General features: G+C 41.4%; 1 protein-coding gene across 4 annotated transcripts in view; it reads left to right on the forward strand.

Moving 5' to 3' along the window:
* OCA2 (OCA2 melanosomal transmembrane protein) overlaps positions 1–16,172 on the forward strand; it is a 394,493-nt gene that overhangs the window by 249,623 nt on the left and 128,698 nt on the right. For all 4 annotated transcript variants that reach the window (XM_079128438.1, XM_079128436.1, XM_079128437.1 and 1 more), the window contains exon 22: positions 10,913–11,006. In XM_079128438.1, the coding sequence (XP_078984564.1) occupies positions 10,913–11,006 (94 nt within the window). The remainder of the gene's footprint in view (positions 1–10,912; positions 11,007–16,172) is intronic.

Genomic DNA, 16,172 nt, shown 5'->3' on the forward strand with positions numbered 1-16,172 from the left:
TTAATACTGTAAAAATGGCCATATTACCTAAAGTGATCTACATGTTCAATTCAATCCCCACCAAAATATCAATGACATTTTCACAGATCTAAAAAAAATCACTAAAATGTATATGGAGCCATTCATGGTGGCACATACCCGTAATCCCAGCTACTCAGGAGGTTGAGGCAGGAGGATTGCGAGTTTGAGGCCTGCCTTGGCAACTTAATGAGACATTATCTCAAAATTTAAAAAACAAAAAATGAAAAACAGGACTGGGGATATACCTCAGAGGTAGATTGCTACTGGGTTAAATTCCCAGTACCCTCCTACCCTGTCCTTCTAAACCCATTTGGCAGAATGAAAGATCTAGAATAGCCAAATCAATACTGAGTAAGAAGAGTGAGACTGGTGGCATCACAATAACTAATCTCAAACCATATTAGTAACAAAAAGTTAATAGAGGTGTAGTGACAAAAACACCATGCTATTGACATTGGCATGAAGACAGACATGAAGACCAACAGAGTAGAATAGAAGACACAGAGACAAATCCACACTGGTGTAGCCATTAGATCCTTGACAAAGATGCCAAAATCATACACTGGAGAAAGGATAGCCTTTTAAACACATGATGCTGGGGAAACTGGATATCCATCTGTAGAAGAATTAAACTAGATCTTTCTCTCTATTATGGTTCGGCTATGAAGTCTTTCCCCAAAAGCTCCTGTGTTAATGTGAGAGGTGAAATGATTAGATTAGGAGAATTGTAATCTAGCCTGTGGATTGACCCATGTGATAGATTAATAATTTGAATGGACTAACTGGGTGGTGACTGTAGGCAGGTAGGGTGTGACTGGAGAGTGAGTGACTGGGGGTGTGCCTTGGGGTTTATATTTTGTCCCTGGTACCTCACACTCTCTTCTCACTCTCTACCATGAGGTGACAGCACTCCTCCTCCATGCCTTCTGTCATGATGATTTGCCTCACCTCAGACCCAGAACAATGGAACTGTCTGATCATGAACCATTGAGCTCAAAATAAACTTTTTCTCCTCTAAGTTGTTCTCATCAGGTGTTTTGATCCCAGCAATGAAAACCTAAATTTTCACCATGTACAAAAATCGACTCAAAGTGAATCAAATACCTAGGAATTAAACCAGAAACACTACAACTGCTAGAAGAAAACATAGAGCAACACTCCAATATATTGATGCAGGGACTCCAAAATCTCAAGGAATAAAACCAAGAATCATTAAGTGAAAGGACACCAAATTAAAAATCTTCAGCACAGCAATGATAACATTTAAGAGCGTAAAAGAAGCCTACACAATGGGAGAAAATTTTTGCAAATATCTATTCCATCAGGGAATTAATATCCAGAATGTATAAAGGACTCAAAAAACCTCAACACCAAAACCACAAATAATACAATTAATAAGTGTATAAATGAAAAACATAGACTTTTCTCAAAAGAAGAAATAAGAAAGGTCAAGAAATATATGTAAGATTGTTCAACATCTTTAGCAATCAGGGAAATGCAAATCAAAACTACACTGACTTTTAGAACTGATAAGTGAATTCAGTAAAGTAGCGGGATATAAGATCAATGCACATAAATCTAATGCATTTTTATACATAAGTGATGAATCTTTGAAAGAATAATCAGGAAAACTACCCCACTCACAATAGCCTCAAAAAAAAAAAATAAAATACTTGGGAATCAATCTCACAAAAGAGGTGAAAGACCTCTACAATGAGAACTACAGAACACTAAAGAAAGAAATTAAAGAAAACCTTAGAAGATGGAAAGATCTCCCATGTTCTTGGATAGGCAGAATTAATATTGTCAAAATGGCCATACTACCTAAAGTGCTATACAGATTCAATGCAATTCCAATTAAAACCCCAATGACGTACCTTACAGAAATAGAGCAAGCAATCATGAAATTCATCTGGAAGAATAAGAAACCCAGAATAGCTAAAGCAATCCTTAGCAGGAAGAGTGAAGCAGGGGGTATCACAATACCAGATCTTCAACTCTACTACAAAGCAATAGTAACAAAAACAGCATGGTATTGGTACCAAAATAGAAAGGTAGATCAATGGTACAGAATAGAGGACACGGACACAAACCCAAATAAATACAATTTTCTCATACTAGACAAAGGGGCCAAAAATATGCAATGGAGAAAAGATAGCCTCTTCAACAAATGGCCCTGGGAGAATTGGAAATCCATATGCAACAGAATGAAACTAAACCCATATCTCTCACCATGCACGAAACTAAACTCAAAATGGATTAAGGACCTCGGAATCAGACCAGAGACCCTGCAGATTATAGAAGAAAAAGTAGGTCCAGATCTTCAACATGTCGGCTTAGGATCAGACTTCCTCAACAGGACTCCCATAGCACAGGAAATAAAAGCAAGAATCAATAAGTTGGATAGATTCAAACTAAAAAGCTTTCTCTCAGCAAAGGAAACTATCAGCAATGCGAAGAAAGAGCCTACAGAGTGGGAGAATATCTTTGCCAATCATACTTCAGATAGAGCACTAATCTCCAGAATCTATAAAGAACTCAAAAAACTCTACTCCAAGAATTCAAATAATCCAGTCAACAAATGGGCTAAGGAAATGAATAGACACTTCACAGAAGAAGATCTACAAGCGATCAACAAATGTATGGAAAAATGTTCAACATCTCTAGTAATAAGAGAAATGCAAATCAAAACCACTCTAAGATTCCATCTCACCCCAATTAGAATGGTGATTATCAAGAATACAAGCAACAATAGGTGTTGGCAAGGATGTGGGGAGAAAGGTACACTCATACCTTGCTGGTGGGGCTGCAAATTAGTGCAGCCACTCTGGAAAGCAGTGTGGAGATTCCTTAGAAAACTTGGAATGGAACCACCATTTGACCCAGCTATCCCACTCCTTGGCCTATACCCAAAGGACTTAAAATCAGCATACTACAGAGATACAGCCACATCAATGTTCATAACTGCTCAATTCACAATAGCCAGACTGTGGAACCAACCTAGATGTCCTTCAATTGATGAATGGATAAAGCAACTGTGGTATATATATACAATGGAATATTATTCAGCCATAAAGAATGATAAAATTATGGCATTTGCAGGCAAATGGATGAAATTGGAGAATATCATGCTAAGTGAGATAAGCCAATCTCAAAAAACCAAAGGACAAATGATATTGCTAATAAGTGGATGATGATGACACATAATGGGGGGAGGGAGGGGTTAATGTTAGGGTTAGAGTTAGGGTTAGGGAGGGCTGCAAGAATGAAGGAAGGAAGGACTGTATAGAGGGAAAAGAGGGGTTGGAGGGGTGGGGGAAGGGGAAAAAACAATGAATCAAACAACATTACCCTATGTAAATTTATGATTACACAAATGGTGTATGACTTTGCGCCATGTAGAAACAGAGAAACAACATGTATCCCATTTGTTTACAATAAAAAAAACCAAAAACTATACTGAGATTTCATCTTACTAGAATGGCAGTCTTCAATAACACAAATGATAATGATAAGTGGTAATACAAATAACAATAAATCTGGAGAAAAAGGTACACTTATACATTGTTAATGGGACTGTGAATTAGTACAACCACTTTGGAAAGTAGGATGGAGATTCCTTAAATGCTAGGCATGGAATCACCATATGACCCAGCTGTACAACTCCTTGGTATTTATTCAAGAACTAAAATCATCAGAGGATAATGATATGAACATATCAATGTCTAAAGCTGCACAATTCACAATAGCCAAGTTATGGAACCAACCTATGTCCATCAATAGATGAATGAAGAAAATGTGGTGTATATATATATATATATATATATATATATATCTCACATATATATATATATATATGAGATAGAGTTTTACTCAGCCACATAAAAGAGCAAAATTAAGACATTTACTGGTAAATGGATGGAACTTAAGAACATCATGCTAAGTGAAATATATTCCAGACTCAGAAAGTCAAAGACTGAATATTTTCCTTCATTTGTGAAAGCAAGAGAGATATTTATAAAAAGCAGGGCAGGGAGAGGATTTAATGAAAATGAAAAGGAGAACAGTAGAGTAGAGAGAGGGAATTGAGGGGAAGGGTAGAGAGGTGGGTAAGAGGAGCAACCACAGAATGAAATTGACCAACTTATGCTATGTGCATGTATGACTACATCACAATGAATTTCACTTTCATGTATATCTATAATGTACCAATTTAAAAAAAAAAACAAAAAAGACAATAAGACCAGTAAAGCAGAGGAAGGGGATCAGGAGAGGCAGAATGGAGGGAAAGGGGAAATACTGGGGATTGAGAATGAGCAAACTATGTTAATTTAAGGGAATCAGAGGATTGTACAACAAAAATGGTAGTCCACTCTAATCTTCAGGGGATGTACAAGATTCTCAGAGGATCCCAGAAACTGAAGATAATACTCAGCTCTATATATACTATGTTGTTTCCTACATGTACCTATGATAACATTTAATTTATATGTTAGACACAGTAAAAGGTTAACAACAATAACTACGGATAAAATAGGACAATTATAGCAATGTACTCAATGAAAGTATTTGTAATACTTAAAAATTGCTTACTTTTGGAAGTTTCCATTTAGTATTTTCAGATCATGATTGACCTGGGATAACCGAAGCTATAGAAAGTGAAAACAAGGGTAAGGGGGCACTTCTGTGTTCATATGTCCACCACCCAAAATGAAATGTGAACTTTTTATCTTGCTTGCCTCAGGATTTCTTGTTTGTTTTATTTTAAATAAATGACTATGCAGTGGACATGGGTGTGCAGATATCTCTCAGAGATCCTGATATCAATTGTGTGTGGTCAAAAGACATGGTCTATAGGATTTCCTACTCAGAACCTTCCTAAAACATACTTCACTACCTGGTATGGGGTCACTTTTGCTCTAGCCACATGCATTAAAATACTACAATATCAACTTAGGCATATTGTTGTTGCTTCAGACCATCAGTATTTGGTTTCCCTCCACACTGACACATATAAGCCAAAATCCTCCCCTTAGTCTCTTCCACAAAATGCTACCAAATCAATGGATATAATCCAAATTCATGAGGGTAGATCTCCCAGGAATAGGGGGATGGAAAGATGAAAACAGTCCTCACTGAGGGAGACAGAGAATGTCATATTTATCTATAATGAGTTTTATTTGTTAAAAATAAAATAAATAGAAAACTCTAAGGCAAAGCAGATAAGATATTCAAATTCTTGAAGTGTATGTGAGTAGAGTTTTATAACATCTTCACATACAAGATGTTTGTATAATTGTATCTTGTATGGGTTCCCCACATTGCTTTTGTAATCAGTCTTTCTGATAAAGCAGATCTTTATATAGACCGATCTATTTCTTCTTGCATTGTTTGCTTCATGATCATATTAGTCATTGAAGTTCATCACCAATGTAACTACTGAGTCACTGATTTCTTTTATATTGTGTAAGGCCTCCATCTCTGCTTAGCGCCTCTGCCCACTTTATCTTTTTTCCAATCTTTTGATTTTTAAAAAAATCTTTTGTAGTTTCATTTTTTAAAACAGTATGCAAATAGAGTTTTAAAATTTCAAGTAGATAATCTTAGCAGGTAATGATTTTATTCCTAGTCTTTTAGTGGGGAGTCATTCTATTTTTAATGTACATAGCAGTATCAGCACTTTAATCTGTAACCAAACACAAAGGGTTCACCCCTTGGTGAGTGCAAAATCAATAAGCACGCTAGGAGATAAAAGAGCAAAGATAGGTTTAGTATTTGTCCAAGTGAGGAGAGCACTGGGGAACCAAAGCAAGAGAGTCTCTCTTTGCACAGAAGGCAAGGGGGCATTTTATTAGGGAAACTTATGCATATTCATATTGGGAAAAACTCATCCTCTCAGATAGAGGTGGGCACATTCATGAGCATGCTCAGTCTGAGATCTTGCTTCTCCTTATATCACAGGTTCAAAAATGACCACTGGGAATGCCTCCTGGCCAGAGAATTTAGCATTATGATGAAACTTTGCTAGTTCACTCTAGGTCACCTAGAAGGGTGATTTAGGGGGACTCAGGGATCTTGGCTGGTTCCTTGTAGTTTTCTCCAAGGGCTTTATCTGAAGCAAAAGAACAACGTGAAGGGATGGTAACAGTCATTGGAAAGGACAGCAACCTCCTCCCTTGCAAGCACAGATGCTTGTCCCTAAAAATTCCTACCTAACTACAGGTAACAAATAAACAAAAACTACTTTAATTAGTTTAAGAATAAAAGGAATTTGTCTAGGGATGGTACACAGTTTTTGGAATTTCTGAGAATTCCTCAAGGACATGGTGGGAGGGGGATGGGGCTGACCCAGGAGGCCTTTGGATCCTTCTGAGTCCTTCTGGCTTGAGTGCATAGGCTCATTCTCCCCACTGAGTGCGGGACCTCTGTCACCATGCCCTGAATGTGTCTTGTCATACCCCCTCCTTCAAATTTTCCAAACCAGCCTCTTGAGCAGGTGTTCCTGATTGGAGGAGCTCATATTCCATGCTGCAAGGGAGGTGGGGAAAATGAGTTTCCTATTTCTCCCTGGGGAGTTCTTCAAACTTAGGAGAATCTTCAAATCTCCTTTCTATGCTTACTTAAATTCTTTCTCCTTAATGCAGAGCCTCATTTTCCTCTGGGGTCCCCTAGTACTCTGCACATAACCACCAAGTTATTCACTAAGATTATTGTCAAGGGATTCTGCAGCTGTCTGGGAACTCTATCATTTCATGTCTGTATCGTCATTCACTAGCATCATGCTGAGCATAAAGAAGATATTTAGAAAGTTGTTAGTAAATGGATTAAAAAATGAATTAACTGAAGTAGATTGATTTTCCTAAGGTGACACTTTGCTCCTCCCCACTCCTTCCCACCAACCTACCATCCTCTGGTCACTCTGTTATTGAGGCAGTTGTTACTCTAATGCTTCACTGTATCCCTCAGAGTCACAGACACCATCTCTGCCTGTTCTTCCTGCCAGGCCTCCTTGTCACTGGAGACATACTCTCATCTTCATTGATGTGGGACCACTCTCTTTAGCATGGTGCTGAGAGCTCTTGTGCTTTGGTTTATGTAGTTCTTTGCTACTGATCACAACTCTCCCTCTCAACTCTTTCCTTCCCTGGCCTGGAGTCAGTCTCACCTCTATGTTCCCCCAATGAGAGGTGGTTGCTTTTCCAGATCTACCTTCCCTATGGAAGTCACTGGGTAGGACAGTCACCCCAGGTGCAACCTGGTGCATCTACTCATCTGCAACTAGGAAAACTGCTGGGTGCACTGGTTTGTGATGGGCACTTGGAAAGGACTGGGAATAAAATGGAAGTTTTGGGACCATGAGTGTTGGAGACAGGCCAGTGTCTACAGGTGCCCTCTTCCCTCAGTTCACTGATAATTAATCTGAGTCTGTGTCCCTGGGTTTCCAATTGCTCATTATCTTCCCATATTGTGGTTGTAGGGAGTCCTGCCCATCCCCCGAGTCTTTGGGGAAACTCCTCATAATAAATCCACATGCATAGTGATATCTCCCACTGGTTCTGGCCTCTGACAGATGCAGTGATATGAATGGGAGATGATTTAGGTTTTCTGCCTATAGAAGGTCTGCTCTGACCAGGAGAATCTTCACTCTGTGTGATTGTGGAGTCTTCTGACTCAGGACATGATGCAGAGGCTACATGGGCAATAGGAGTCTGGCTCATGTCTGAGACCTTAGCAATTATGCATTTCCCTCTCCACCTTCTGCCAGAGTAGAAAGAAGTGCAGTGCCTCATCCTCACACCTGAAACCTTCATGGTCTGGCCTGGATCACCTGGTGTTCAGGCATCTGAGGTTATGCTATAGGGGGTCTGGTTTCTTGGACTGTCCATGTGGTCTGCTCCAACCAAACATCTCTTAGAGTTCTGATTTTCTCTGCACATACTTCAGAGGCCCACTCAGGGTTCAACTGAGGAATGAACAAGGACACCAAAGAACATACTGTGAAAATATAGTGGTAGGAACAGAGTCACCTGTTGTTAGACATACAGTTCAGTGACTCAGCTTCCTGACCTACAGAGTTGCCAACATTCTAGCCTAGTCTCTGTCAGCTGTGCCAAAACAGCTCTGGCCCAGGTCATTTGCCAGGTCATTTGCCAGGTCAAGAGACACTTGTCCATAGAGATTTCAACATGTATGAAAATGACACAGGGTCAGAGAGCTGACAGATGTAGTTGCCATTTCCAGTGACTATAAATGCTGGCAAATGCGGGATTGAGGGAGATCTGGTGAGAACTGGGGGCTACGCTTGATGAGGGGTGTTCATGAGAAAGATGTGTGTATGTTGTTATATTATTTCAGGAGTGTGAACTTAAAGAGACAAAATGAAGCCTTCTCTTCTTTGGTGCTGTATCACCAAAATGTGTCATTAGTTTGGGATTTTTTTTCCTCAATCCATATTGTCAGCTATGTTCTGAGAGCTATAGTTGGAAGCTCTGTTCACATTCATTTGTGATATTTCTTTTCTTCCAGTGGTCAGGGAAGAATGCCAAATAATTTGGGTAATCCAAAGACAGTAGGATCACACCAGGGGATTTTATACTTATCTCACCATGTTCAGAGTAGAAAGAACCAGATTGTAGACGGATTTCTCTCTCAAAATGAGCTAGACAGGGCTTCAATGAATCGAAACGAAGCCAGGTCATCGGTGGTGGTAGGAGGGAAGAGGCAGGGCCTTTGTGGATTAGATTTGCTCTGTTAGGTTTTCCTTATCTCTCTGTCTTAAGTCTTTCCTTTTATTTGTATTTTGCTTATCTTTAATGGTGACAAATTTAACAAAGTTTAACACTATTAAGTCAATTTAATTTTGATACTTCATCAATATTTAGTGTAATCAGAGCAGACGCAGAGACCTTGAAGCAGGCAGCTTGAAGCCCCCTCTGGCCCCTCTTTTGTGCCACTGTTAATCTCCCTCTTGCTTGGGACATGGAGAGGCATTGGGGTCTGGAGACAGTGGCTGCCCATTAATTGGTATGGAGATATTTCAATATTTTAACACATATTTCTATGTAGGGAAATCCCTGCCACATCTGCCTACCTCTCCTTTCTTCTGCTGTCTTTGGTTGACAGTGAGCTATAGGAATCGGAACTCAGACCTGCATTTGTGGGCAGCATTCCTAGTTTTTTGCTACATTGCCCTGTAGACTGCAGCTGAAAACCTGAAATACCTTGCTAAAGACTGAGAATTCTCTGACAGTTTTTCTCCATTGAAGCTTGATCTTTTCAACCTCATTGACTTGAGCAGGAAGGAGTCTCAGGCAATTTTCAAGTTAAAATGTTATTATTCTTGTCCTAGATGTTGAATACAAAAAATGGTAATTTATGCACATAATCTTGTGGGTTTCCTTTAGCTGACTTCTTGGATACTCATGGTTATCTGTGCTGTCAGTCAGCCTCTGTGTGGAAGTCAGCTTCTTAAGGCTGTCTTGTTCTTAGGCATCTTCTCCCCCCAGGTTTCTTTGCAGGCCCCAGAAGGAGGTTTTAGGGCAGTTGTAGTTGTTGGCTGTGACACCTGACAGGGGAACAAACACTCTTTCAGAGTGATAAAAGTCAGAAGTGTTTCACTTTAGCGTTTACCTTTTGCTTTTTACTTGATGTTGTTTTGGTTTTAACTCATCCTTTTCTAAAATGTTCAGGAACACAATAATACAGAGTGCTGAATCAGACCCAGTGGATGGCATTAGGTTAATAATGTGAACCTTTGTAGGAATTCACAGTTCAGGCTCTGCAGAGGATCTATCTGAGCTCAAATCCCAACTCTGCCATTGTATGAATTAAAGAAGTGCTAAGATCTAGAGAAGCAGAAATGTGAGCAGCATAGAGATTGTTTCCTCCATTAGCTTGGTGCTGACACTGGTCCTGACAAGCTGTGTGGAGTTGCAAATCTTCTCTAAGTGGAGGATGTACAGTGGGCTCCCTCTGGTGGGGGGAGAGCAGTCCTGGAGGGTACTGCAGTGCCCAGAGGTGAGAATCCTTCACTTTCCATCACTCACAGACCAAGTTGCCACATGGCCATATCCTAGCTCCATGGCACATTTAGGAGGTCAGCAGTCTAAGAAAATCACTGTGTGTGTGTCAATTAAAAAAATATTCAGGGAGACTTAAACACATCACATTTTGGAACATAGATTTCTACAGAAGTTTCACAGTCACTACATTTTCTTAGTTATAATAATGTGAAATTCACCTCTGCCAGAAAGGTGCACCTGTTGTTGACAAGACTTACTGGAGGTTGGTGGTTCCTAGTTGTAGAATCTATACCTGTTGTGTCCTACAGTGAATGTCAGTGGGGTTGAGAAGACTGGCAGAGAGCTGTGTCAAGAAGCAGGTTAGCCCTGGTTTACCAGTGTGCAGTTTGGAAGCAGAGAACTGTTCTGGCTTGGTCATTTGTGAGAAATGTGTTCTGGCACCTATCTGTGCCTCAGTTTCCTTATCTGTCAATGATACACCTGAGGAATGTTTGAGAATTAACTGAAATGATTCATGTGTAAAATAAGCACAGGATTTGTAGGATTTCCCACATGGTGGTTGGACTGTAACATCCTCAGACATGCTGTGTTAGAAGCTACATGACTTTACTCCACTGAAGACCCAGAGCAGCAGCAGAGGGACAAGCTACGAATAAGGAGAGCCTATTGGCCATGTGGCTGGATCCAAATACAAAGACATGGGTCTCAACTCAAGTTTTTGTGGATTTCAAAGTTGGCTTTCATTTCCCTCCATGCATCCCTATGCTTCCTACAGTCTTACTGTTGCAAAAGCACTTGAGACTCTTTAAGTTTGTCACAATGTGCAGCTCTAGTGAGCTTCTGTGAGATGTGGTGCCTTTCCTACACAGATTCCTGTGCTCCTGAACCTGAGCCAAGACCCTGAGGTCAGCCTGCCTGCCCCACCACTCATGTACGCCCTGGCCCTCGGAGCCTGCCTGGGAGGTAAGCAAGTGCTGATTGCCCCGCGAGAGCACGCCCACACTGTTGCCAGGCCTGAAGCAACAGCGTGTGAATATCAGATCGAAAGTAAATTAAGGAGAGCCTCACAGATTTCCTGAGGGGAAACACATCTACTTTGGAATGATTCCAGAGCTACTCAGTTCCTCTGTAAAGCCTGTCACTTCTCCCTCTCCAAGAACTGCCTCTGACATTCCACGCTCATGGCCTAAGGACGATTGTGATTGAAATCCCAAAGTTAATGTGCAACCATGCTGTGCCACGTGGACTGTGGCTTATGAATCCAAAGTCACTCTCAGTGACACTTCTCTCTCTTTCTTTATCCTTTCCCCCTTCCCTTATTTCTTCCTTAAGAGGGAGATGGGTAGGAGGAAGGGTGATGGCGATCAATGGGTGAGCTCTGAGAAGGAGAGACTCCAACCTCATAGTAGGAAAAAAGATGGAAGGTTGATTTTGGTGGTAGTGGTAGGGTTGTAGTTTAGAGAAATTGCAAAGTAAACTAGAGTGTTGAATGAAACTGACTTTGGGGATCAAACATGAAGCCTTTGGTCTCTAAGGGAACTGGAACCTTCTCACCTTAAGAAAGCCTAATCACCTCTGAGAATACAGGAGAGTTGTGGAGAATCTCAGCTAAGCACATCAGATGTACTGTAAGTTTTTATTCTTACATCCAGGCATGCTTAGATAATCCTGCCTTCTTTGTTCATTGATTGATCTCTATTATATCAATAACTTTCTCTTTAGTTTATCTCCTTATTTGTGAAGGGGGATTAATGCCATATAGTGAAGTTTCTATAATTTCAAAGGACAGCTAATTCCTCTAATTCAGTGGTTCAGGACTGAACTTCTTACAAGAGTATGGAACTGGGAAACTTGCTCACATCTAAGAAACAGCCCCAGGAAAAGCATCGGGAACTTCATTCATAGCTATGTGTAACACTGGCAACAGAAGCAGAATCCGAGGACACCTGGAAGTACATCCTCCATGTGGGATTTTGTTCATTCAAACTTACTGAGTATTTGCTGTAATAGCCTGAAATTGTGCCAGGGAATTAATTCTTCCCAGACATCCTATTGCAGTGGATGCCCTGAGTCCTCAAGAGGTGCCCAAGAAAGACTGGAGGAAAAGTCAGAGAAGATGCTCCAAACAGGGAGGTTCTGAGCAGGGTCTTAAAGGGTGAGAGGTCTTCTGGGCTAGTTGTGATTTCCCTAAAATATGTGGGGTGACTAAGGGGAATTCTCAGGGATAGATGTTAATACAAATCATCTATAGGCTGATAACTTCAAATAGGATTAGATACTTATGAGTGCACTTGGGAAGTAGGGATACAACAGTAGGGAATAATACAGGTTAGAAGTCTTGGGATCTTTTTAACCTAATAGCTTTGAAAGGCACTTGCTTCTGGCATAGCAGATGATCATCTGTGCTGGCTGTTAATGCTGTACTTCTATGGGGTCCTCTCTCTCATTGCCTCCAGGTTTGGCATTTAGAAAATACTGTGGTAATCCCAGTGACTTGAGAGGCTGAGGCTGGAGGATTGCAAGTTAATGGCCAGCCTCAGCGACTTAACAAGACCCTGTCTCAATGTAAAAAGTCACAAGGACTGTGGATGTGGCTCAGTCATAGAACATCCTTGATTAAATCCCCAGCACAAAAAAAATACTCTGGTAAAATACATAACATAAAATTGACCATCTTAGTCATTATTAAGTGTGTGGCTCCGTGGCATTAGATATGGTCACATTGTACCTAACTCATTGTGATTCACTTTGTAAGTCACCTGTCAGCCAAGGGTGTCTTCATACTGGGATCACCTTGTTCCACCACCATCATCCATCTCTGAAGTGCTTTTCATCATTCCCAACTGAAATTCCATACCTATAAAACAGTATCTCCCCATTCTTCCAGCGTCTGGCATTTTGAAGAACCCTTTAAATAGAAGTTTGCAGTTGGCATTAGGATTACCAGTTACTGTACAAGTGGGGGGACATTCACTAGACAGTTTGAAAGAAAAACTTCTTTACTGGTCTGACCTTAATACTTTTTAGTTACTCTTTTTTTCTAAACTAAGAACAATTCAAAATCTTTTAAAAAAATCTGTCAACAGTGTGAGTTTCCTGGAAAGCAGAAGCTGAGGCAAGTTTGCACGTTAAGGCTTGCTCCATAGCTGCAATCCTAGGGCAGAAACTCCCAGCAGAGTAAGTGACATCAACACAGAGAACAAGGGAAATGAAGAACAGTTCTGTGCATGGCTAGTGAGAGATTGGGAACAATTCAAGAAGTGTGTGGCTGTATTCAAACCTGTTGCTTTCCTTGAATCATGTATCTTTAAGGACAGGTGGCTTTTTAACTTGCCAAAGGGAATGCCAGTGCACAGAGTTCATTTTTATGTTTTCTGTCAAGTGGAAACTTACCAGGGATCTGGGAGTATGGCCTGTTTAATCCAACTTGCACTGGCTGACACAGGAAGTTAGACTGGAGAGTCGTTGTATGAAATGTTCACCAAAAGCAGGGCAGGGAATAATTTTCAAAATGGTTCTCATTCCATCTCTAGATCCATTGATCACATTTCCATGTAGGATAATCCAGAAATGCTAAGACAAACAACAGCTGCTCATCATGCCCACCAGTCCCCATCGACTTCTATGCCAATGGAAACTGGGGCAGAGTCTTGAGCTAGGGTGGTGACACCTAGGACCTCTTTCTCCTCACTACATGGAACCTATGTCACTTAGAGACACTACATGGAACCTATGTCACCATCAAAACTGTGCTAGCATTTTATAAGTTACAGACAGTTCCTGACTTACAAATGGTTTGATTTAAGCAATTTTTTGACATTGCAGTGGTATGAAAGTGATATGAATGTAATAGAAACCATACTTTAAATTGTGAGATTTACTCCTTTCCTGGGCTAGCACTATGTACAAGATCTTCTCTCCTCTCTTCTCTTCTCTTTCCTCTTCTTCCCCCTCCCCCTCCTCCCTTCCTCCTCCTCTTTCTCTCCTTCTTCCTTCCTTCCTTCCTTCCTTCCTTCCTTCCTTCCTTCCTTCCTTCCTTCCTTCCTTCCTTCCTTCCTTCCTTCCTTTCTTCCTTCCTTCCTTTTCTCTTCCTCCTCCTCCTCCTCCCCCTCCTCCTCCTCCTCCTCCTCCTCCTCCTCGTCTTCTTCTTCTTCTTCTTCTTCTTCTTCTTCTTCTTCTTCTTTTCTCTCTCTCTCTCTCTCTCTCTCTCTCTCACTGTGGCAGTGAGCTGAGGTTCCAGTAACCCACATGATCATGAGGGGGAAACAATAGATCCTCTGCAGTGTAGTTTTGCTAAGCTAGGGTGTTTGCTAGGTTAGGCATTCTAAGTAAAAAAACTTTTTTTCTCTTTTTTTTACTTAGAACATTTTCAACTTACAATAGGTCTGTCAGGATGTAGCCCCATTGTTAAGTTGAGAAGCATTTGTACTGCAACAACCATTGCCATCTGAATAAATAGTACTCTTAGAATCTTAAGTGATTCCACAATTGCTCCATAAGATTTCTGGAGGTGGAGGTGGTTCTGTCCTCATCTCACACTGATGAAGCTGACTCCTTTACATTCTCCTGCCCATGACAGGCAGGGAAAGGCAGATGGCTCCTTTCCTGGTAGGTAACTGACATGAAGGTGGGCAGGTATGGCCCTTTGCAATCAAGGAGTCTTGAGGGTGTTTCTTTGGGAGTGGAGGAGGCTTCTGAAAATGACTTGCCTGTTCCTGAGAACAAACTCACTCCTTCCTTTGGACATTGTCATGTGGCAGAGCTGCCTGGAGTTGTCTCCAGTCTGAGTGTGGGACCAGCTCTGTGCATGCTGGTGGGTGGTGGAACACATAGATGACCATAACAAATCCTGTCTGAGCCCTGCAGCAACATCTTCGGGCTTGCTCCTCCTCTGACTGCCCATCACACGGGAGAGACTTTCTCTATTGCTGTCATCATCTTGTTTTGCATCTTTCTTTCATTATATCCAAAAACTTATTAATAGAACAGAAATGATCACTGGTCTGCACAAGTTACAGTGCTTAGAAGATTTGGGACTGTGAGCTATTCTGAACCCATAGCTAGTATTCTTTCTGCTGTGTCTGCAGAAATAACACACCGCTGGGGGCTGCCCCAACTCCCTCCCCACACTCTTCTCTGTGGCTTCCCTGTGCCATGCCCACTTTGATTGTCTCATTTGACTGACTAATAAGACACAAGGAAAGGCTTTTTGGGAGCCTTTTGACATTTTGCCTCCCTCATACAAAAAGATGGGCGCCCATTCTCTTCCATATCTTCCTGCTTCTGATGTGGCGGTGAAACCATCTTGTGATAAAAAGAGATGCCCGGAGACCTGCCCCGGACATGACACATTGAACAGAGGCTCACCAGCCCTCCACCTCCAAGTTTCTCGTTCCATGGGAGATGATCCCACTGTTAGTTAGGTTTTCTATTTCCCATAATTGAAAGTATCCTGAAAAGAAACAGGGTTAATGAGACTTAATAAGATAATGTTTTACCTCCCAGGTCAGGAGGCCTTCAGAAAGCCAGGTGACTTTTTACAAAGGAATGTCTGAGAAGGATGGGACCTAGCAGGGGGAGGTCAGGTTGTGAGGATGTATTCTGGTTCGGGGAGGATTTTGAGGTGAGAGCAATCTCTGTGGTGTTTTCAGGCTACATTCCTGAGGTGAGCAGAAATCCAATGTATAAAGATTGCACAATCAACTACCTGACATAATCCTGTGCTGTTCCCGCTCATTTCTATGTCATCCACCTCCCCAAGGCCAAAGCAGGAGCCCTGCCTCATTTCTTCATGCGGACACAGATCCTCCTTCTCTCTGGTCACAGAAGGTCATTCCCTTGCGCTGGGGTAGCTACAGAGCAGTGTCTCACAGCTACCAGTCCTCCACAGAAAGAGAGTCTTCTTCAAATGTTGAGGCACAGATTAGCACTCAGCCAGACTGGCTATATCTGGGTCATGTACCCATCCTTGAGAATTGATTGCCACAACTCAAGGGAGAGAAGAGGTCCACTGACTTGGCCATGCAGATTCACCCTTCCCTGAATCAATCACTGTGTGTTTGTGTGAGGGGAAGGGGGAGAACTAATGATCTGATTGGCTGACCTTGGCTCTACCCCTCACCCAGGCCA

Source organism: Sciurus vulgaris, assembly GCF_902686455.1.
Source record: "Sciurus vulgaris genome assembly, chromosome: 2".
Taxonomy (NCBI): domain Eukaryota; kingdom Metazoa; phylum Chordata; class Mammalia; order Rodentia; family Sciuridae; genus Sciurus; species Sciurus vulgaris.